The sequence below is a fragment of the Varanus komodoensis genome, unplaced genomic scaffold (genome assembly GCF_004798865.1).
Source record: "Varanus komodoensis strain SLA01 unplaced genomic scaffold, ASM479886v1 scaffold143, whole genome shotgun sequence".
NCBI lineage: Eukaryota > Metazoa > Chordata > Lepidosauria > Squamata > Varanidae > Varanus > Varanus komodoensis.
In genome coordinates, this window is record NW_025335417.1 from 192,380 (window position 1) to 215,098 (window position 22,719).

At 43.2% G+C, this 22,719-nt stretch overlaps 1 protein-coding gene and 1 long non-coding RNA gene across 6 annotated transcripts in view; one reads left to right on the forward strand and one right to left on the reverse strand.

Annotated features, from left to right (window-relative positions):
* LOC123020196 (cholesterol transporter ABCA5-like) overlaps positions 1–14,252 on the reverse strand; it is a 62,398-nt gene extending 48,146 nt beyond the window's left edge. For 2 of the 5 annotated variants that reach the window (XR_006414029.1, XM_044423627.1), the window contains exons 1-3: positions 13,936–14,068; positions 3,667–3,785; positions 1,277–1,481 (exon numbers count right to left, since the gene is read on the reverse strand). Coding sequence is in view for 3 of the 5 variants with exons in the window: in XM_044423627.1 (XP_044279562.1) it covers positions 1,277–1,481; positions 3,667–3,771 (310 nt within the window). In the remaining 2 variants the exon portion in view is untranslated. Of the gene's footprint in view, positions 1–685; positions 776–1,276; positions 1,482–3,666; positions 3,786–10,000; positions 10,375–13,935; positions 14,069–14,142 lie in introns of those variants that run through there. The other 3 variants (XM_044423628.1, XM_044423629.1, XM_044423630.1) reach the window with 3 other exon arrangements.
* On the forward strand, positions 14,191–15,361 carry LOC123020197. Its single transcript, XR_006414030.1, has 2 exons — positions 14,191–14,329; positions 14,973–15,361. It is a non-coding gene; the product is annotated as an uncharacterized LOC123020197 (long non-coding RNA).
* Positions 15,362–22,719: the final 7,358 nt, after the last annotated feature.

Sequence of the window (22,719 nt, forward strand, 5' to 3'; positions counted from 1 at the left end):
CCTCTTCTGCACAGCAAAAATGTTATAAAATAAACATACAGACTTGAGAAAAAGACCTTAATCCCATTGTTGCTTTGCAAAACTATGTAGGCAGAATCAACCCTTTACCTCTTAAGTGCCAAGTTTTTAAAAAATTCAATGAACAGAAGACTGTTGAGGGTGGAATAGATCTGTACAAGATGCTAAGTGTCAGGAGGGTGGGGCAAGCACTAAAAATGAAAGTGAACTCTTTTGAACAGAGCACTCCACAAGTCTTTGGATCTTTTTGTGTGTAGCCTGAGGTTTGTCATTCCCTGGAGGAGAAAACCTATAATGGCAGCAGGCTGTAAAAGAGACCCAGCTTGGGAATATTTCAATTAAGTTCCTCTACCTAGGGATAAGGCAAGCATGCATGCAAATTATGTAGAAAACCATGACTTAAATCTACTCTTATTGATGAGTGATTTAAATTGTGATTTTAATCAATTTGATTTAATCAAATCCACCCTGCTTTGAGAAGCATCATATCCTGTTAATAAACAAAGCTATCATATTTGCAAAACAGCACGTTTCTTCCTCCTCCATCCTATGTATTAGAGCTCTGTGTGTGCTCCATATGATGGATACCATATGACAGTACAAGTGTCTCCCACTCATGCAATGTAAAAACTGGCAATACATGGCAGAACCCCGTTCTTTCACTCACAAGCAGCACAAGACATGTGGGAAGGTGAACTCTACTCTGCTTGCCACACTCAGGATGCCAATTAGCTGAAGGGATATTCACCCAGTTGTTCTGCTAAGAGAAACAAAAATCTTGAGTGTGTTTTCTTTGCTCCTGGAAGGTATAAATGCTATGCAACATTTCTATGCTTAAAGTAGTGGCGCCTGACTGTGGTGAAGACTCCTGGTCAGCAGCACTGTGAATTCTGCCCAGTAGGAAGTTCAACTCTTCCACCTGTCCAAGCCCCACTCCTAATATCAGAGGCAGGGTGAGTTGTGGGTGTAGGCTTTTAACACTCTCACCAATGAGAAACATGTTGGGAGGTTAGGTTCTGTTCAGGGAGTATAGAAACCTTTCCTCCTACACAAACCTGAAGCTTCACATGCTTCCAAACTGGAAGCTGCTTCTCTTTCACTACTAGATGCATGGTTAGTGAGTTAATGTGACAAAAATCAAATGATTCAAGAAACATTTTCCATGCAGAGAATATCTGACTGTGTCTTTCAAATAAGCACAAGAAAAACAACAAAACACGTTTCCAGAAGGGCAGAGTAGTGCAAAAGCTTACAGTACCTTCAGTAAAGTATTCTGCAGACATTTTGTGCATGATTTCTCGTGCTACATCGTTCGGTGGTGTGTAGCCAACAATAAACTCAGAGATGCTGAAGTGGTCCACAGTATAAAGATCAGAATCAGGCACCTCATCGTATTTCTTGTTTGGATACATCATGCTCATTAGTATTAGCCAAAATAAAAAGAAGAGAGGAAGCAGGACTTCCTGCACAAATGAAACGAACACATTAAAAGTACAATAATAAGAATGAACTGTCTAACGCTACATCTGTAGACCAAACCCCATAGGAGGCCATGGGCTTGAGCATACAGACACAGCATAATCAGGCCCAGGTTTGTAGCATCAGCGCCACTTGGAAAGTCCAAAAACAGTGAGATTTGTAGTGTCATCAACTGTACCCAACTGACAATGTTAATAAATTGCTTTTAAATAACAAAAGGGGGTGCAGCTAGATCTGAATATCATCTTCTGCTTGCACCAGGGAGGACTATAAGATATGCAGATAATTGTAAACCTACAGTCTGGTGTGTAATGCAGCTTGTTAGACTGCAGAATGGGGAGAAAAGCAACAACACACCCAACCCTCACCTCCATCTTTTGTATTCAGGTGCCCTCCATTCAAACACAAGAATTGTTGAGTATTTCCCTATATATTACTAGTTATATACAATGGTAATTTTTATGTCACCACTTAAGCCCTGTTTTGGTAGTTAAACATCACAAGAATCTGCATTTATAAGGTTCAACAATCCTGCTTGCCTTCCTCACGGTAGTGAGAAGGGAGCCCAATTCTAGCAAGCGAAATGTGGCCCAGGCTTATTCATAACCGGGAGCTAAACAGGAGAGGAAATAAAGCCACCACCTTCCAGTCCCAACATCCTCGTTAAGTCTGCGGTTTATTTTTGCTCTGTGCTTGATGCTTAGAAGAGGGCTTTATCACCTATCTCTGGCTGCAGGTATGTGGGTGGCTACATGGATGTAAAACCTTGAAGCAACACATGGATGCAAAAAGGAAGGAAGGACAGATGGACGGACAGACAGATGGAAATTGTGCCAAGTGTTCACCAATCATTGAATGTGGCAAAAACCCCACATTCTACCCATACATGGAGGGAACCAATATGCTCAAGATGAGTGACCCTCCACTCTTTTACCAGAGAAGAGCCAGGAAACGTAACATGGGCACACACACACTGACAACAGTATTAGCTCATTCCATAGTATAGGAGATTGCGGGCCTGAAGATGTGAGGTCAAGCCTCATGGGACAACACAGTTCCACCCATCTTTTGGTTGCTTGGCCAAAACAGTCACACAGGACAAAAGAGAGGACATTTCTTAAATCTGAATTCAAATTGCAAACATCACAGAACAATTTCTCAACCAGTCACCCATAGCAGCAGACAACAGCAGGGACGTTTGTTGGCCTCCTATCCATCCCCAGTGAAACAGCTGCATTTTACCTGCTGGAGGCCACAAGTGTAAATCCAGGGCACAATTGCCTATCAGGGACAACACAGAGCCTACATCCATCCTTCAAGGCACATCTGGGCAACTTCATGGACACAATGAGACATTCTGGCCCACTGCTCTTCCTGGCAGCCCATTTGACCATGCTCCTTCCCACCCCACACTGCCTGATAGGCAGCACTGCAGCAGGCCTAAAAACCTATCCTCTCACCCTGAGGCCAACAGAAGACAACAGGGGGGGAATTCTTGTGCCATGCATATGGTTGGTATGATGCTAAACTATCAACATGTGCACAGCCATAGATTACAGGACATGGCATAGGAATGCTCCTCCTGCATGCTGCCCATGTTTCACCCAGGATTCTGCCTCATTTTAGCTGTTCTGCGGGCATATATTCAATCTCTCCACTATGTGGGGTCCTATTCTATCAATATATTTATTATGTCAGGGTTGTTTTGGAGACTCACTGGAACAGTGAAGCTTCCTAAAAACCTGAAGACCCTTTAGCTGGTAGCAACAGAAAGAGAAGAAGCATGGGTAGAAAAGCAACAAAGTGCCCTCTGGCCACAGGGAAATGCAGCAACATCGTAAATACAGCAACTCAGAGGGGTGAGGTTGTTTCAAAAGACGCTCATCATAATTGTCATATGCATTCTTCATATCTGTTACCTATACTGTTCAGGTAATGTATAGGATGAAGCACTGACATTCTAAACTAAAATATTGCCTTTAGTATCATTAACCACATTATGCAAAGCAGTTTATGACAAGAGCACAACTTTAACAGTCTAGTCAAAATGGAGTCCCATGCCAATGAACTACTGCCATCAAAGCAGCCACATCTGTTTGTTTTTAATATCCCAAATCAATCTACATTTGAATCTCAAAACACAGACTAAATTACAGCTGGAAAACTCACCTGAACACTACTCTTTTTAGTCCTCCATTTAACTAGGCAGTTCTTGTATAAAAGAGCTCTGGTTTGTCGCCATACCCCTTTTTGTCTTGGAACATCTGCAGACATTTTTGATGTGTGGCCTGAAAGGCAAAGAAAATAGACACTAATTGTTATAACTAATTGGAATCGCAAGCAACCAACTCTTACAAAAACTTTTTGTAACATTAGATTACTGGCTCAGAACACCCACTCAACTCTCTATCCAAAGCACTTGTGTAACCTCCGAGATACAGCTGGTGCCAGCTATGAGGCAAGGGGGAGGACCGGTAGTCAAGGTCCCAGCTAGCAGGCTGAAACACTTTCCTGACCACAAAGCCAAATCTTCCAAAATTCCTATGGGTGTCTGTCAGGAGGTGGAGGGGCTCACTCATCTTCCCATGGCAGTCTCCGGAGAGTGGCCAGAGACTGGGAGGAACAAGGCGTGGGATGCCCTTTGTGGGGATGCACGGGCACACACACAGCTGCGTTGGGGATTGGCAGTCAGAGCAGCCACAGCTGCATTGGGGAAGAGAGAATAAAGGCAGGGACTAGACAAACAGGAGGGGCTGGGCAGAGGAAGAGGGAGGGAGGGAGGGAGCAGAGGAGGAAAGAACGAGGGGAGATGTGCAAAAGCAGCCTCTGGGAGAAAGCTGGAAGTGGCTGGTGTTGTTGCAATGCGCTGACAGCCAGACAGGAGCAGCAAGATCAGACCCAATGCCCACACAGCTCCCCACCTCCCCAGAGGCAACATCACTCTTTGCCTTAGAACCAGGGGTGAGGAAGGCTGCAGGCGAGGAGAGGGCTTTGGCACTTGGGGCAGTGCAGCTGCGACAGAAGCTGGAAACCACAAATAAAAGGACCTGCGGGTGAGTTTGCTTCCTTGTGAGTTTTACATGGACAAGGCACCTTCAATGCGCTCCCTCCCTCCTAATCCTGTTAAAGCAGGGGTCTCAATCTTGTGGCCCGCGGGCCAATTGCCGGGCTGGGCGGGGCATGGGGCAGGGGCCCTGTGGCCTTCAAAGCACCTCCGGGAGCAACGCGGGATGAGCGGCCCACCACCACCGCAGTGGTGGAATGCTTGATGCGGCCCAGCCTCACCAAGACTGCCCCCAGGTAAGTTGAGTTTGAGACCCCTGTTTTAAAGTGTTTAAATTCCACCAAAGGATTGTGCTGTAACTGGTACTTTTACTATTTGTTTTCAGGAGAGTTATACATGTTATCACTCCAAATGTTATTACACATAATTTCAGCAGGCATCACTTCTATACAGGACAAGAATACTCTTCTGATCATCCAGCCTTCTAAGCACAAGCAAAACAAGTAAAAGTGTGTGTAAGATTCAAGTTCTGGCACCTGATGCCATTTTCTGAAAAACATACTGGAAAGCCCTGTCCTGAATTAGGCACATCCATTTCCAAGTCTTCTAAATGGAAGAAAACATTAAAAATATAAACCAATGCAATGCCATCTACTGAAGCAACATGACATCATCTCAGAAATAGAACAGTTAGCACTCTTAGTAGTATATTATTTCTGAAAACTAATGGCAATTATTCTATTGTGAGCATTATTATTTAATGAATCAACTGTGCTTAAATATTTGAATTTAAAAGATATGAAGATTGCACTAGTGGATTAATATTGTCAAAACCTATAGTTTACTATGAGCATGATCTCACTTGGAGATCCAATCATGCTCTTTCTTGTTTGAAATAGCTGTAGCCATTTTGAAAAATTCTCTTTCACTGGCACTAAAAAAGCAATTAAATGTCCCATAAAAATATATGGACAATAGTTGCACAGTTAAAAGACTTTTTCAAAGGAACTGAACATCCCAGTACATTGTGATTTAAACTGTACTCTAAGCGCTCCTTACAAATCAAGATTGCAAACTAGCCTCAAACTGTACTATGGGTAGAGCTTAGAACATAACTTCCTGCTTCAGATGTCACTATGATCTACCAAAGAAGAACTCTTCTATAAAGCTTAAGTACTTAAGGAGAGTCTAGAGCATTTGAACTAGTTGTCTAGTTCTACTCTAACAACCATATTTTGTGTGTGCTGGGAAAATTCAGATAAATCCTGGCAGAAAAGGGTTGTTTATATGTGCCTTTGTGTAATAAGAATGCCTACACCCCTTTTTCAGAAAGCACCCAAATTAAGAAGTTGGATCTATAGCTTCCCTGAGAAGCTTCCAGGGCTATTGTTTTTGCTGATCAGTAAGAGCTGATACGACTGCCAGGTTAAGAACATTGCAATCACCCTCATTTGCATGCCAAGATCCACAGTAATCTCTGTGCCTCAGTGATCATTATGTTACTATCCTGCAATCAAATGCCATTGTATTGAGCCCCCTCTACAGACCTCTTAACTTCCGGGTGTGATCACCTTATTTTGTTATCAACTGCCCAGCTGCTGGGCCCACATGACTCAGAATCTATAAAAAAAACTCTGTGTATGTTCTAAAAGCTTGTAGTTGGCCATGGAGACCACTACCTGGTAGCATGCTGTTGTAAGTAAGTGCAGGGGGCCTGGCTGATCTCACCAATAAAAACATTGGGATTCAAGGTGATTCAATCTTCCCTGTGGGTCCTGGTATTCATTCTCACCATTTAAACAAGCCAGGTTCTACAATAAGTTGTGTTAAATCTAAATTGGAAGTAAGAAGCTCTTTGGAAGCTCTCCCTTCCAGTTAAAATTTAATGTATTGAATAAGCTGGTGTGATTGATGATGATTAATATTTATGTAGCACTTCTCATCTGAAAAAAATTCTGAAGCAGTTTACAAAATAAAAGCAAAACAAAGCAACAAACAGAAAAGATTACACATAACACACTAGTTATCAGAAGGCTCCTACAAAGAAAATTCGAGCCTGTGGGAAGGCCAAAGCATACAGATACATTCTCAATAAATACTTAAAACATGCCAGCATCAAAAAGGGGAGATCATTTCACAGTGTGATGGCCCATCTCCACGTTGTTGCCAAACTGAAACCTGTGCAGGCCTTCCCCTGAAAATCTTAATAGCCTGGAAAATTGGTAGGGGAACATGTTCCTTGAGCTCCTGTACCAACACTTTAAACTAGCTTGGTAGCAGACTAGTAGCCCACAAAGTTCTTTCAGCACAGGCATAATGTGTGTGTAATACAACACTCCAGCAAATAAATATCCTGCTGTGTTCTGCAACTTGCAGACCAGCCTTATGGCCTATCGCACATAGCACACATTACAATAATCCAGTCTGCAGATTCCTGGTGCATGGATCACAGTGGCTCAAGTATCTTTGCCCAAGAACAGGTGTAACTGGCATGCTAGCCTAGGCATAAGGTAGATGCTCCCAGCCAGAGGTCACTTGGGCCTCCAATGACAGAGTTAGATTCAGAAACACTCCTGAACTGCAAACCTGTTCCTTCAGCAGGAGAGCAGCTCCATTCAGAACGGTTCAATGTCGAATTCCCAGACCTAAGAACCACTTGCCTGCAGTGCCTTAAGAGAATCAGATTCTGATTCAGACAACAACCATAATTAATACTAATCACAGTTAACGGTCTGGAATGGACAGCATGCTAAAATATGTTTAATGGAACAAAGCCAAAGGTTCTGAACTGCTCATTGGTTCTCTCTTTAAATACATGGGGAAAATTGATCTATCTGGGCAAATGGAACAGGAGAGAGTGTGATTCTGTGTGGGATGGGAATAAGAGTAGAGCAGAGAATACTGCTAGGACATGGTAACAAGGAATATTGAGACACATCAATATGAGGGATACCCAAACAGAAAAAAGAGCATCAACAAGGCAGTTATAGGGCTGAAAACAATGGAAATCAAGGGCTTGATGGTTCCAGTTCCAAGACTGGACCCAGTCCAGGTTAAAGCAGAGGAAAAGTGAGCATGGTTATGACTGAACAGAAGGCTCTCCCAAGTGCGCCTGCGGTGTGCATCTGAACTGTGCTGGACTAGTTGCAGATTGGGGCAAAAGGCTTTCTCACTGAAGTCTTTATCATGTTAAGTCTGGCCAGCCAGACTGATTCCCACCTGAATACTTCTCCTTCCTTCCCAGCCAAAAGAAGCTGGCTCCATCTTCAGCACAGTTCATACAGGGAACATCTGACACGACTCAGTCTTCCCTTTTAATCTGCTACTCAACCGGTCTTCCCTTTTGATCTGACACCAGGCAATTACTAATAATGTTCACTCCTGCCCCATCCAGCTTAGCATGCTTAACAGGGCTGCCTACCAAACTATTTGTTGTCTGGTTCTCAGCAGATGCCTGGCTTATCTCTGGTCTGTTGGCCTTGCCATTTCAATTAAAAATTCCAAACCCACCTCTTCCTACAGCTCTGACTCAGATTCTGAGGCAACAACTTTGCAGGCTGTATTTTATGAGAAGTGGGCATGGCTGTAGTGAGAGTAGTCACAACATCAATATGAATCCTAATGAATATCCTATTTAAAGCAGTATTTTGCTGATAGCCCTCTGTATTCAGACGTGGGTCTAGATGTGCATACAATTTACAAACATACTTCCTGATCCAAGAAAGAGATCAGGTCACAGCAGAAGCATCTGTGCACACATCTTTCTCTGTATTGGGTTTTAGAAGACAGAAATTCAGTGTGGCTGCCCTTTCCCATGTCCTGCCTTGGTATTTTCCCAGTCCTCTCCACATTCCTTACTTGACGAGCCTTAATTTCCTGCCTTGTTCTATCATTCCTGTTAATATTAGTCTGCTTGTCTAGGGCTAGAGAGTCGGTGTACTAATCAATTTTTTTCCACACTGTGTTTCACTTTTACAGTAAAATAAAAATTCTATGTTTCAACTGTCAGAGTTGAACTAATTTCCCCATTTCGCTCAAGTACATGTGGTCCAATACCACATGGGGACCATGCCTTGGTAAAAGATTTATTTCACACCTGTTGGATACACCTATATGCATACACGTGTGAGTTAGGATGTTCAGTGACACATATAAGCACACTTACGAATGCAGCCTTCAGGTCATGCTGCAAATTAACAAGTGGAGATATATAGTTCTACAGTGACCCGACCAAATATATGATATGCTTGGATGTAATCCATTGAAGCAATCATAGTTGAAAAACATTTGACTTTAATTTGTTAATTATGCAAAACTATGCAGAGTGGGTCTGATGGGGGGAGAGTGGTCTGGTTTTGGTTATGCAGTAGTGCACTTAGGTAATTCTAAACCCTGGGCAATGCTCTTAAAAAAAAGCATTTCGTGCCATGTGCAGGGACAGTGAGATTTGCCTTCCCCTTGCTCCCAGTTTTTGTAAGTAGTTGCATAAGTTATGTATTTTTAAAAAAATCAGCCTGCACAACCTGAGGTATTTTTTCAATTGATCCAATATTTAGATGGCTACCTAACTGACTAGAGATGCAATCCTGCCGCTGCTAGACACTGTCCGTATGGCCACAGGAGAGGCCAGAGTCTGAGCCTCAGTAACATGCTCCAAAGCTGGTACTCTGACCTCGGAGTACCTTCCTCCTACCCTCACAGCTGATGCAGTTCTTGCTTATGTGGTTGCTCTGAGGCTCAAAGACCAACCTTGAGGCCAGCATTGGGCCGGAGTTCTAGGCATTAGGAGAGGAGGAGTGAGGCTCCACTGGGAGCCAGTGTGGTGTAGTGGGTAAGAGCACAGGACTGGGACTCGGGTGATCTGGGTTCTAGTCTCTGCTCAGCCATGGAGCCAACTGTGTGACTTTGGACCAGTCACAGACTCTCAGCCCAACCTACCTCACAGGGTTGTTGTTGTGGGGATACGACTGAGAGCGGGAGGAGGTGTAAACCACTTTGAATTCTTTAAAAGAAAAAAAGATGAAATCAAAATCTTGTTTTTTGTTTGTTGGATTTCTATCCCAAATCCTTAGCCAGTATGGCTGTCATAAATAATAATAATTTAGAGACAATGCATTCTAATGGCACCTTGGCCTGTCCTTCCCATGAGCCATGGCGAGACAGGACAGGAGAGGCACACAGGAAATCATCATTTCCATGCTCATCCTGCATTCATCCTGGGACGTCCCATAATCTTTTAAGCCTGGATGAAGGCAGGTAGCCGCACTGGATAGTGTTATAGTACTGTAGCCATGTGCCAGCATGCCCTGCCAAAGAACTGCTGAAATACTAATTTTAAGATACATACTTCATTACTATGCAGAAAACATCCATAGACATATAGGTACTAGATTTAAACATTTGTTCTTGTTATAATAGAAGAGTGTTTATGTGTAGAAGCAGTGCTGGCTCCAGGCCTTGATGTTCTCTTTATGCGTGGGCCAAACTTCTCCTCCTCACCGAAACAGGGGCTTATTCAACAGTCTTCTGCCTCTGCATGCAACTTTCCAGGAAGAAAGCATAAGATGAAGAGTAGACACTGCTCCAACTCCTCACTCTTGTAACTGCGTGCATGCTCAGGGAGGAATGGTGAAAAAGTAAGAAGAAAGGCCAACAATGTCTACCCTTCACACTGGTTCTTCCTAGAAAAAATGGAAATGATAGGAAATTAAGGATAATTAGAACAGAATTCCTGCTCTGACATATTAAAAGGAACCACCAGGGCAAGACCACGTAATTAGCAGTGAAATCCTGTAGTTCCATTTTATTCGATATGGTGCACTCCTCAGACAATGTCATAAGTCAGAATGAAGAAGAAGGTTTGGAAACTAATCACAGCAAAGTCAGTATGAGCTACCATTAACTCATTTGAACTAGCAAAAGGCAGATAACCAGAACTGAAGATTGGCAAGTTAAGCCCCCCACCCCCCACCCCAAAAAAGGAAAAACCTGTTCTACAAACACAGAATCAGAATTTTCTCTTCTCGCTGTTTCTAGCAGATACTCTAAAAATCAGATTTTTTGTGGTGATGAGTGATTGTAATATTTATAATTTATATTTATATAGAATGAACAGCAGACAGTTTCAGGAAATGTTTCCACCTAAAGAATATGACATTGACAGTTTGCATTGTTTAAGATTACTAGTTATGATTAATAGGCCAGGTAGGAACTAACTTGAGCTGACAAAGTCCCAAGAGCCATTGTAACACCATAGTAAAAAAGATCAACATTCAAAGTTACTTTAATAGTGTGGGACACAGGGCCAAAATAATAAGAAATTCAGCAATCTTGCATGTAGGTAAAAAACACAAAATCCAAAACACAAGTACAGCATGGGAGAAACCTGGCTTGTTGGCAAAATATTGTATAATCTATCTTATACTGTTTTATGGTATTTTATTATACATGTACTGCCTATTTATATACTTGGGTGTTTTTTAATCTTGAATACCACTTTAAGAGGGTTCCACCCTTAAAGATGGCTTTGAAATATTTTTAAATAAATACCTGTGAGAAAGATCTAGTTATTTTAGATCTCAAGCTTAAGGAATCAGCAGTATGATGTAGCTGTTTTAAAATTTCATGCAATCTTAGGCTGCAGTAACCCAAACACAGCAAGTTCTGCTTTATCCTGTATTTATCCAGGCTGATTTGGAGAAGCACATCCAATTCTAGGCAACAGATTTGAAGAAAGTTGTTTACCAACTGGAATTCGTTTACAGAAGAGAGACCAGGACACAATCTTATTGAGGTGTGCATGAGCCCCTGAACCTGGAAGCTCATGCTCATCCAATGCAGGGCAGAAGCTGTTCTTTTATGTTAGTGGTAGAAGAAACCTTTGCCACCCTATTCCTCCAACTCTGCATTTTCACCAGATGACACCTCAGAGGTAGAGGGAGAGAGACTAGAGCAGGTTTAGGATACCTTGTGTCTTGACAGCCCCAATCTCCTCCTCTACCTACCCCCCCCCCCAACTGCTCTCTGAGAGTGCCTTCCTGACCTTTAAAGGCAGTATTTGCAATTCTTTCCACCTCAACTGCAATGGGGCTGGACAGAGGGAGAGTCAGAGCTCTAATTCCCAGCTCCAAGCATGGCAATCTGAACTATGCTATGGCCCCTAGACAGTGTTCCCTAACGTAGTAGCCATGCCCTATAAGGAATGAGAGAGCTGGTTATCCTTACCCTACAGATATAACGATCTTCAAATACCTGAAAGGCTGTCATGCAGCAAATGGAGCAGAACTGCTCTCTGCTGCTCCAGAGGGCAGAATTATAACCAGTGGGTTGAAATGTGAGGAAAGCAGATTTTGGTCAAGCATTATAACGAGAAATTTCCGAATACTGGGAGTGTTCAGCTGTGATTTGTGAGGTGAGGGATTATCCTTCACGGGATATATAGGCAAAGGCTGGAAAGCCATCTGTAAGGGACTGCTGTGGCTGCATCCTGCATTGCAGATGAAAAAGCTAGACTAGATAGTCTTTACTATCCCTTCCATCTCCGTATTTCCAGATCAGTAGCCATGTTAATCTAATCCACTGCAGCAAAAACCACAAAGAGTCTTCTGACACCTTAAAGACAAATAAGTTTATTACTGAATAAGGTTTCAGGTATTAAAGAGTCCCTTCATCAGATACATGGAGTATTATCCTAAACACACACACACACACACACACACACACACACAGGGGGAAGGGGAGATATGTAAACATGTTAAAAGGAAAATGAGATGCAAAATGTACAGATGTTCTAAGGAACATTCACAAAGCACTGTTGAGAACATAAACACCCTAGCATGTTAATTAGCTTATAATGCTTATCAGTCCTTCCAGGACAATCTTATGTCCTACACTACCGGAAGGTATAGTATCAATTGAAGAACTGAAATATAAGTGCAAGGGGAAGGGTAGGCCATAGGTTTAATTTATTTTCCCTTTCGTTTTCTTTCACATCTTCTCTTCACTCTTAGACATTAAACTCACTCCTAGAGCACCGTCAAAGCCCAAATATTTGCATAAAGCACTTTCAGCTGCATAACAGCAGTTGAAAAATACCTATAAATAACAGCTGCTCCATGGATTAAAGATGGCCTTGATATGGTCCCTTTTTCTTTCCTAAAATTTGTGCAGCATGAATGCATTCAAAGATAACTGATTATGCTGGAATATTTATCTGAAAAACAGCTAGGAGCTGCGCCTTTTTAAGTACAGCCTTAGGATTTATTTTGTGAAGAAAGCATTAGCTCGCTGTCTGCATGCCCACCACAAGACACACTTTTCATGACGGAACAAGAGATGCCATCCAAATATGTATCCGTTATTTAAGTAGAAAAACCTCCTGGCTTGAATCTCTCTTGATATTCTCTTCTTCTCTCCCTCCTGGCCAACCCCTTCTGTGCGCACATTTAATTAGATGTGGGAATCGTAAGCTATCAACTTTATGCCTAATTAATATATAACGCAGTGAGGTTCTGGAAGGGATAAGTGCAGGCGCTGAAAGGGACGAGTATCGAAAAGCACTCATATTACACACGCATGAATGCCCACAAATAAAAGGAGGCTTTTTTGGACAAGAAACACAGTTAGAAAAAGACAACTCCCGCCCTCAAGCACTAGCAAGAGACCAAACATCTTGCAATATTTTGCGCCAGGCAAAGAAACCGGACCCCGCGAGGCCAGCTGGGCGCGCTCCTCAATTATTGATATCCGCAGCCCGCACACCTGCGCTCGCAAGGCTCCGTGGCCCGGCGCTTCGCCTCCCTCCCGCGGCTCCCCAGGCAAGGAACCTGGCACCCGGCCTTGAATGTGGATGGAACACGGGGGCGGCGCACTCGGCGAGGAGAGCTCCCCTCGCCTCTCCTTCCCCCGCCTCCTCCTCCTCCTCCTTCCCCCGCCGCGGGGCTGCCTCTCTCCCGCCTCGCACAGCACCGCCGTTCACACACCGCTTCCCACTCGCCCCGTTCGCCTCCTTTACCCCAGTCCTTGTCCTTCGCCCGCGCTCGATCGCCCTCCTCCGCGGCGCGCATTCCTTCCCATGTCGAGGCACCGTTCCTCCCGCTCCCTCCCCTCCCCAGGCCCCCACGCGGTGCCACTCGCGCGCGGCGCTGTCGCGTGCGCGTGCCCTTCCTCCCCGCCACGAGCCGCAGCCCCCCGACTCCCGTACCCGGCAGCAACTTCACCGCAGGCCCGCTGCTCCGGGGTGCGCGACGGCAGGAAGGCGAGGCGCGCAGCCCGAGCCCTTGCTCGGCTCGCCCGCCTCCGTTCCCGAGCAGCCAGGCTGGCAGAAAGGCCGAGCTGAACCGCCTACCTGCCCTTCGGGCGGGGCGCCTTGGTTACTCCTCTCCCAGCAGCAGGGCCTGAGCCGGTGAGAGGAAGAGAGGACGAGCCCTGCCTACCTGCAGCCGGGGAGCCGCGGCCGCCGTGCTCGCTGCTTTCGCTTTGTCCTGTCCTCCGAGGAGAGGGCGCGCCGTCTGCCGTCGGGAGCAAGTTTTCCTCCCCGCTTCAGAGGCAGAACAAGTCTTTCTCCGCCCGCCCCTCGGCGAGCCGCTCCCGCGAAGTGAAACGACGCGCTTTGGCCTGCGAGGGAACAGAGGCATTCTTACCGAGCCGTAGAAGTCGAGACGCGCCACCGTCTTTAGTCCAGCCGCGTCACAGCAAGGCCCGATGTCCTAGCCCTCTTGACACACCGGCGCATCTGCGTGCGATACACATTATGATCTACTCACCCACCGTCCTACGCCAGCCTGGCCACAGCGTGGCAGGATTTCCTGCACCACAGAGAAATACCAGGTAGGCTGTGCATGAAAAGGACAAACCCCTGCTCTAAACGATAGTCAGAATTGATGTGCTCGTGCACTGTTCCAGTGAAATGCATCTGTATGCAGAAACAGGGCAGCCTCAGCTTATTAACATGAGTGTGCACAGGACTGCAGCCTTCTTATCTGGATCCTGTGCTTTCCGGTCTGATCCTGTGAATATTTAGACGTATAAGCAGGACCAGCTTAAAAGGTTGACAGCCAAGGGCATGAACCCCCTGGCCTTGCTCCTCCTCTTCGCTCTTGCAGCCGGTGTGTTCACCTGCCTGTCCCCTTGTCACAGGCATTGGTGTTGGTGAGATGGAGGAGTAGGAATGGTATGGCCTGCCTGCCCATTGGCTCCCTGACTGGCAAGTCTGCAAGTGGTAGCAGCAATGACAGAGCAGCTGGCAGGAATGCCATGAGAAGGTATACTCGCTGGGGGAGAGGGTCCAAGGACTTTATCTGAAGACCCTCAAAAAACTACAGCTAACCCAGTTTGTGGGGGAAAGTCCATGGGATGCTTACAAGCAAACTGTATTGTGTAAGGCTTCTCTGAAACCTACCTTAACATTTTGTGCACAAGCCCTTTTTCCTCCTCTTTAGGTCTGAACCTGCATTCTCATTCCATTTCTCAGGAGAGCACAAACAAACCATCAAACAATACCTAAACCTTAGGAAAGGCAAGTGAGGTAATTTGCTGCCACTTCAAGATAATTTGGGAAGGGGGAATATTGTGCTGAACAGCTGAAGATGGAATTTCTTTGCTGTAGAAGAAGCTTATTAATTCCAGAGTCTGGGAAAGTGCTAATACGTGCTGCTCCTCTTTAATTTCCATTTCATGATTAACAACTGTTTACTACTTGATGTTTATATAAACAAAGGCATCTTGATTAGAAATAATGTTTATGTTTTATATTTATTTTGGCATATTTATAACAGTTAAAACAAACATGATGGATGGATTTACATTGTTAGCATATCTGTCATTCAAAAATATAATAAATAAAATTCAACATTCAGCAAACTTACCTGGCTCTTTTATCTGTATGATGTGCTTTGTAATATATACAGTGTCCCAAATTCAGAAATACTGGTTTATTTAAGGTGAAGCATTATTGTACTTCTAATTATTAGTAACTGACATCTGCACTGTTGTAGCATGTTCTGTAATGTTCTGTAATTGGTGTTATCCAAGACTGCTGCAAACAATAAAACAGGTTAGATAGCAGGGTCCACAGTATGATGTATCCTGTATTTTCCATTTCTGTTTTTTTGTATTTATAGCCAATGTTCAGTAACTGAAGAACTCCAGATAATATGCAGAAATTTCATTTATGCAATTGCCTCCCCAAAAGCAATAATTATTTTTCACCTATAAGATATAAGGTACTAGTTATATTGAACATTATCAAACATATTCAGGAGATGGGCTATGAATGGATACAAAGAACAACTAATTACCTAGGCACAAAGTAAAGAAAGTAAAATATTCCAGTGGACATGCTCAAACCTTTAGATATACCTGAAGTTGTTATTGGACCTTTTCCAGCTATAAGCAACTTGGTTGATGCTTCCTGATTCAAATAGTTCTTGTTTACAATAGTTTTGCTAATATGTCCATGATATTGTAGGTCTGGGGCCACAGTAATAAATATGTGTTGAACTCAGTGACTGTGATCTGCAGATTTTGTTAAATACGCTCCATCTGTGTTTTGCAGATTGTCATGCTATCATCTGCTAATTAACAGTATCAGATTTTTTTAAAGGATGTACAAGAATGTCATTCCTGTTTGCAAATGTGCAAATCCCTCCCCCAAGTAAAAAATAAAAAACAAAATGTTCTCCAAATCTACAAAATCTGTGTAAGTCAGAGAAAGCTGGACTGCTACAGAATCTGCAAGTTGAATTCACAGAAATCTGAGCTCATCTGATCTGTTGTGGATTTCTCTGACATACCAATGTAATGTCATTTACTTCTGAGTGAAAGTTAATAGGATGGGGCAAGGTGAATATCATTGGCTAGGCATCCCGATCCTATGAAACCTGACTTTGACAAGTGAGACAGAACCTTCCCTCTAGCTGCAAACCAGTTGCTATGTGTGAAGAACATTAACTGGATGTTTATGTTTGTTCAATTAAAGGAACAATCCTACAGTCCCTGGAGCTCATTACACTCCTCCAAGGTTAGAGACAGCACACTGTGTTGGGAAGGGGGAATTGGAGATCCAACCCCAGATCATAGCTGGTGCAGAAAGAACTGTACTGGCTGTCCGCGGAGGTCAGAAAAGTGACCTTGGATTCTCAGGAAAGTGGTGTTTCAGTGAGAATGGTGGGAAGGGAGATGGATACGCACTAACATGGACCTCTTTACCTTCTCCTCCAAAGCACCTGGCTAGATTGGCTAAAAATACCCATCTAGGAAAAATGCAGATGATCACAGGATAGAGAGGTGAAGATTGCCTTTCTCATTTCACTCATTCTGCTGGCTTCAGTCCAGCAGCACTTTGGAAACTTGGAAGCCTTCTAATTAATTGGATTGTGCTCCAGCTTGACCAGTTCCATATTTCTGAGACCTAAAAAGCAGCTTGTTTGTTGAGCATGGATATGTTCATATACAGTTATAATTCCCTTTGTTAATTACTGTCTCTCAGCAGCAGATACTACCTCAGTCCTCTCCCTTGAGCCTTTCATCCTATTGGATAACTGATGTTAACAAGTGTGAATGGCCAGAGAATGATCAAAGAAATGACAGTCATTGTGGCAGAGTGCCTTGCGTCAGTGGGATCTGGATTTGTATGAAATATAGAAAAGGTTCAGTCATTAACAGGATATAACTTGCTTTCTCTGATAATTTCTGGGTATGTTCTGGTTAAGAAGCAAGAGAAAAATCAGACTATAGCTCACATTGGGAGTTATGGAATGAAAAAACTACAACATTTATATATTTTAAAAAGAATTGTTTATATTAACCAGAAAGATTTGCATTTCTTGTAATATAGTTGGGTGATGTTTTGATATTGAGGGGCAAGAATAAGGAACCTGTGGCTCTCCAAATGTTGGTGGACTGCTCCATACAAGCTCTGCAAAAATGGCCGATATCATGGGTGATGTCATCTGGAGAGGAACTGGTTCCCCACCCCTCTTGTAAGGTACCAATGGGCTCAAACCACAAACCAGTGCCCAGGTACCTTATTCGCTCAATGAGCAGGACAACTTACAGATCCAGGAAAAAGGCCTGCGCCTTGGTTTTGCACAGCACCAACTTAACCATGGGAGAAAGAGAGCCAGCTATCAGGTAACTGGAAAACCAATTGGAAATCTGGTTCCAACATGCAGTCCCTGGGGGCTGCCATGCCAATTCCTCTCCTGTAACTGCTGCCATCCATTCTAGATGGGATGCACAGGAGAGTCTTCCCAAAGTGCTGTGTATAGTGAGAAAACTGGGCTCCTGCCAGCCCACCAGTCAGGTGCTGGGGGGGGGGGGGCTCGTAGCTGCTTGCCTCTGCTGGAAAGCAAACAGGTGAGCAAGGAGAACTGTCTTCACTCACCTGAGGAGATTCTGTTGGAAAACAAAAACAGCAAGCAGGGATGATTCTCCCTGCATGACTTATTCTGAAGCAGAAGAAGCACCCCCATGGCTATTTGGCAGGCTGAAGGGAGAAAATTCTGTTCGGAAACAATTGTGCAAGTACAGACATACCTGTGTACCCATTTCCCAGCAGAAATTCTACTGGGAAATGCATGTGAGGGTATTAATTTCTGTGCACACCCATTTCTCAGTGGACTCTGTTCCCATCAGCATGCCGAGCACCTGGATGGGTGCTTGCTTTGCATGTGTTTATATGCAAATTCTCCTAAGTCTGGGTCCCCAATCTATGTATCTGTTACTGTGAATAGACTCCTGGTGCCTTGCCTTGCCTTGCCTTGCCTTGCCTTGCCTTGCCTTGCCTTGCCTCTTTTCTGAATCTCTGATTGTCTCAGGCTCCACAGCCCTAGTAGGTTTGCTCTGACCTTGAGCCTTGCATGCTTTCTAACCTAGGGGGCCCTGGCATATAAGAAATGAAATGAAAGATAACTATTGTTCAGCAACAGAATCTGAGCAATCAAGTGCATTGGAAACTCACACTTGGTATATAAAGTTAGCTGTTAGTACTAAATTCCAAACATACTGATAACACTGTTAAGTAGTTGGCAACTGAGGGCTTTTCCAGTGACTAGATATTTCCACTTGGGTTGCCAAGAAAACAATCGCATGTTTTTGTTATATGAGGAATATTGTAGATCTCCTTCAAAAATATTTAATAGAGGTAATTTGGAAGGAAAGTTAAACATACTATACTGTAAAGTATTTTGTTGATTTCACCACAAATTCATTCTCAGTATTGGCCTTTAATGATACAACTCAACAAATTACATTTCCTTACTCCTGCCTATATTAGGCAGTTGTTTGTTTGTTTGTTTTTAAATAAATGTGGTGCACTTTCATGAAGAACAACTGACAATGGTGGACTACTTTCAACTAGTATTCTGTAAGCCAGGCTGAGATTGTTTTAAAAGGCTGTTGTCACCAGATGTTCACTTTTCCCTTCTTACAAAGACTCCTACAGATCCTCTTCCCATGCAAATTTCAGCCTTTCCATGTTGCTCTTTGAAACACGAAGCAGCAAATTATATATCCATTACCAGGAATTCAAATTTATCCCAATGCCTAGTGCCTTATTGTATGATCAAGTGCTTCTTTTTTCAACCTATTAGGATTGATGTCTCTTAGTTTTGAAGTTAGTTTCTCTCATTGTGTTGTAGTGGACGGGGAAACAGCAATGGGAAGTACAGTTTGGGAATATTTTTCAGTGCAGGAGGTATGAAATAACCTGTCGGTACCAGGATAACTGATGGGTTTCCATTACTCTGGCAAGTTAATGAAGTGGTAAGGAGGCTTTCAAGTTTTATTTATTCCCAGGTAAGCATAGGATTACAGTGATACTGAACCTAATAAATTGGTATTACAGTGCGTTCTACTAGTCTCTGAGATGTACATATATATACATGTTCATGATGAACTTCTGCACTTCATAATGTATCATTACATCATTGAACTCATGAGAATGGGTGTGATTGCCTTCAATTACATATTTTAGCCTTTCCCCCAAGCTGTCCATTCTTGCCACTCTTTAGGCAAAAAAAAAAAAAAAAAAGAGTTGACAAGCCACCTGCATGCATAAAATAGCCTGTGGGTCTTGGGTCCCGCATCAACCACCCTGATGACCTGCCTTTGTTAGATTCACATGTAACAGGAAACCACAGCATGCTCCCACCATGCCACAGATACTCAAAACCGTGCAGGGAGCTGCAACGAAAAGCTTTGCAGGGAATTCACCCATGGTGGGCTCTTGATACAGGTGAGCCAGGTCCTTGTTTACATAGCCAGACTCTTACAATGATAAGGGGAAGGAGGGTATGCAGACATTCAGGATGGGTAATATGCCTCTGCCACATGGTCCATGCCTTCATGACCACTAGAAGCGAGAAGGTAGCAGTCGATTGTTGTTCATCCATTTTTGGATGGATGCAAAATCCAGCTGTTGCTATCCTGGTTCCTTGGTTGGTAGGAAAAAGAAGTAACGATAAACCAGGATCAACCTTCTGATCAATCAAAAGGTAACTTTTAAATTAGCAAAGCTAGAGATAAACTTAGATGCTGTGCTAAATAAACAAATAAAGAATATAATACTGTCTATGTGTTGCAGCACTTTTCTTGTGGCTGTGCTTTTTGGGGGCTTAGGTTTTGCATAGTTCTAAGGTTATGCAAAGCCTCCTGGATAAATGAGACTGTCTCCTATGGAGGACATTTATTCAGAGGCGGTTCCATGATTACCCCTTGATGCATAACAAACCCATTAAATGTCACCTGGGAATAAAACCCGTTTCATCCTTATTAGAGCAATCTTCAATAGTAACACTGATTCTTTGTGCAAAACTTTAGTAGTTGATTGGCCCATAACATCCCAGAAACCTAGATCTTCTATAGGCTTAGGAACAAACAACTATTTCTGAACAAACTGAGAGCCAACATAATGTGGTGATGAGAGTGTTGGATTGGGGACCTGGGAGATCTGGGTTCTAGTCCCCAGTCAGTCATGGATGGAGCTCACTGGGTGACAGGCTCTCAGCGTAACCTACCTTGCAGGGTTGTTCTTACAAGGAAGCAGTAGAGAAGTAGCTTGTCATCCACTTCGGGTTTCTTGCAGGAGGAAAAATGGTTGGGGCATAATGTGATGTAATATTAATATTTCTGGTTTTCTTCATGTCTCTAAAATATCACTACTATTCCTTAAATGAGAAGTTAATATATCCTTAAATGTTTGTAGAACTTAGCCATAAATTCATCCAATCCTAATGATTTTGATTATTTATTATATTTATACCCCATCTTTTTCCCCCAAGAAACTCAAAGCAGCTTACATAATTCTCTTCCTCCTAGTTTTGATCCTATCCCCACAACAACACCCTGTGAGGTCAGCTGGGCTTAGAGTCTGTGACTGGCCCAAAGTTATTCAGTTGGCTCCATAGCTGAGTGGGAAATATTGGGAACTATTTCTAAAGTCTGATCACTTCTTATGAAATTCTTTGATGTAGATGCTGTTTATGTTCTGCACTGTTCCGTCAGCTCAAGCAAAGTATTAGTGTGCTAATTTTGCTTATTACCAGTCTAAAGCTGCTGGCAGATATCAGCAAAATCTGCACAAATATCCTTTGCTTTATGGAGATTAAATCACCCTCTCTGTTACTAAAAATATGAAGCATAGCACACTTTTCGGAGAACTCAAATCCACCATACTTTTGATGTGACATTTTTGAGAATCTTGCCAATTCTAAGAGCTTTTAAATTCTTCTGTTTGCCCAATCAGCTATTGATAGATTCCTCCCACAAGTACCCCAGGTAGCTTTCCTTTTTTTCCTAGGGCCATTAATTCTATTCTCACTTGATCTCTGATCTCACTTGACCCTCATGTGTGAAGCTTGAATCTAACTCTTTTGCATTTGTGCTGTCAGTTTCCCAGAATTTCCTGGCACTCTGTTTAGCCTTCTAAATGTCATAGAATGTGATGCTAAGCAACAAAGAACACATGAGGAAAATGCACAAGTGTGTTGTGGTGGCGCACTATGCATGTGAATTGCATTCACATACCACTGTGCTGCTTTCCCCATCCCCAGAAATGTTCCTTTGGATGCTCTTTGGAGCAGTCTGTGGGTGAGACACAACAGCACGGATTGTGCCGGTGCAGCAAAGAAGCATCCCTGAAACCTGATTAGGAGCATCCTGACAGAAAAATCCCAGAGGACAGTTTGGCTGGAATACAGCAATGTTATCCTAGGAGAGAGCAATTAAACAAAGTATGTACAAAGCAGACCAGTTTTATCTTTTATTTATTTCATTTTGATTTTAACCTCTAATATTCCATCAACTATACATTTTTTCAATAAATAGTACAATTTTTTCACCATGTGAGACAAAATACTGCACTTTGTCATTCAATATGTCTACATCTTTGGATGGTGCTGCTGCTAATAGAAGTGAATTATTACACTATGAAAACTATAAAACTTCAGAGTGTTTTTTGGGCCAAGATTATGTGGTGAGGGGGCTTCAAAACATTCATCAGCCACACAGAACACTGCCATGCAGAAGAACTCCCCAGTATTTCTGAGAGCAGAGAATTCCTCACTAAATAACTAACTGCTGCTTAGCATGTACCGCAATAATAATTGGTGAGAAAAATCTAGTGCTTCGCAAGAGCAACCTGGCCTAATGTAAGCTCTGGGGACACAACTGTTGTGCCTTGGGACAAGTACTGACAGTAGTGTTTGGCTGTGACAAGCAGACACAGAGAACTGTTAACATGTAGGATCCAGGATCAGTTTGGATAGTAACACAATCTTAGGTTGCTAAAGACTTAAAAGCTTTTCTACATGAGGCATTCATTGTTACCAGGTAACAGTAAGAAATGTATTTGCATCCTCTGGGGATGCAAAACAGAGAGAAAGGTCTTCAAGGATGAGTTTCCCATGGTAAGTGACACTGGGCAGCCATCATGTCCTGCTATGGCCGGCCGGGAACTCAGCCTTATGGCAAATTAAGGACACATCCATTTAGCACAGTTCCCAGGCAAAAGGGTCAAAGAACAGATTTCCCAGTCCAATGAAATAGCAGTTCAAAGCAGAAGTCAAAAGGCAACCAAAAGGTCAAGAACACAGTATTGCTAATCAAGAAGGAGAGTTCCAAGAGAAGGACTTGTAGCAATGACCAAGGTGAAAACACAGGAAAGCAGTTGATCATAAGCACAGCTCAAAAAACAAAGTCTGACAGGAGTCTAAAGGTCA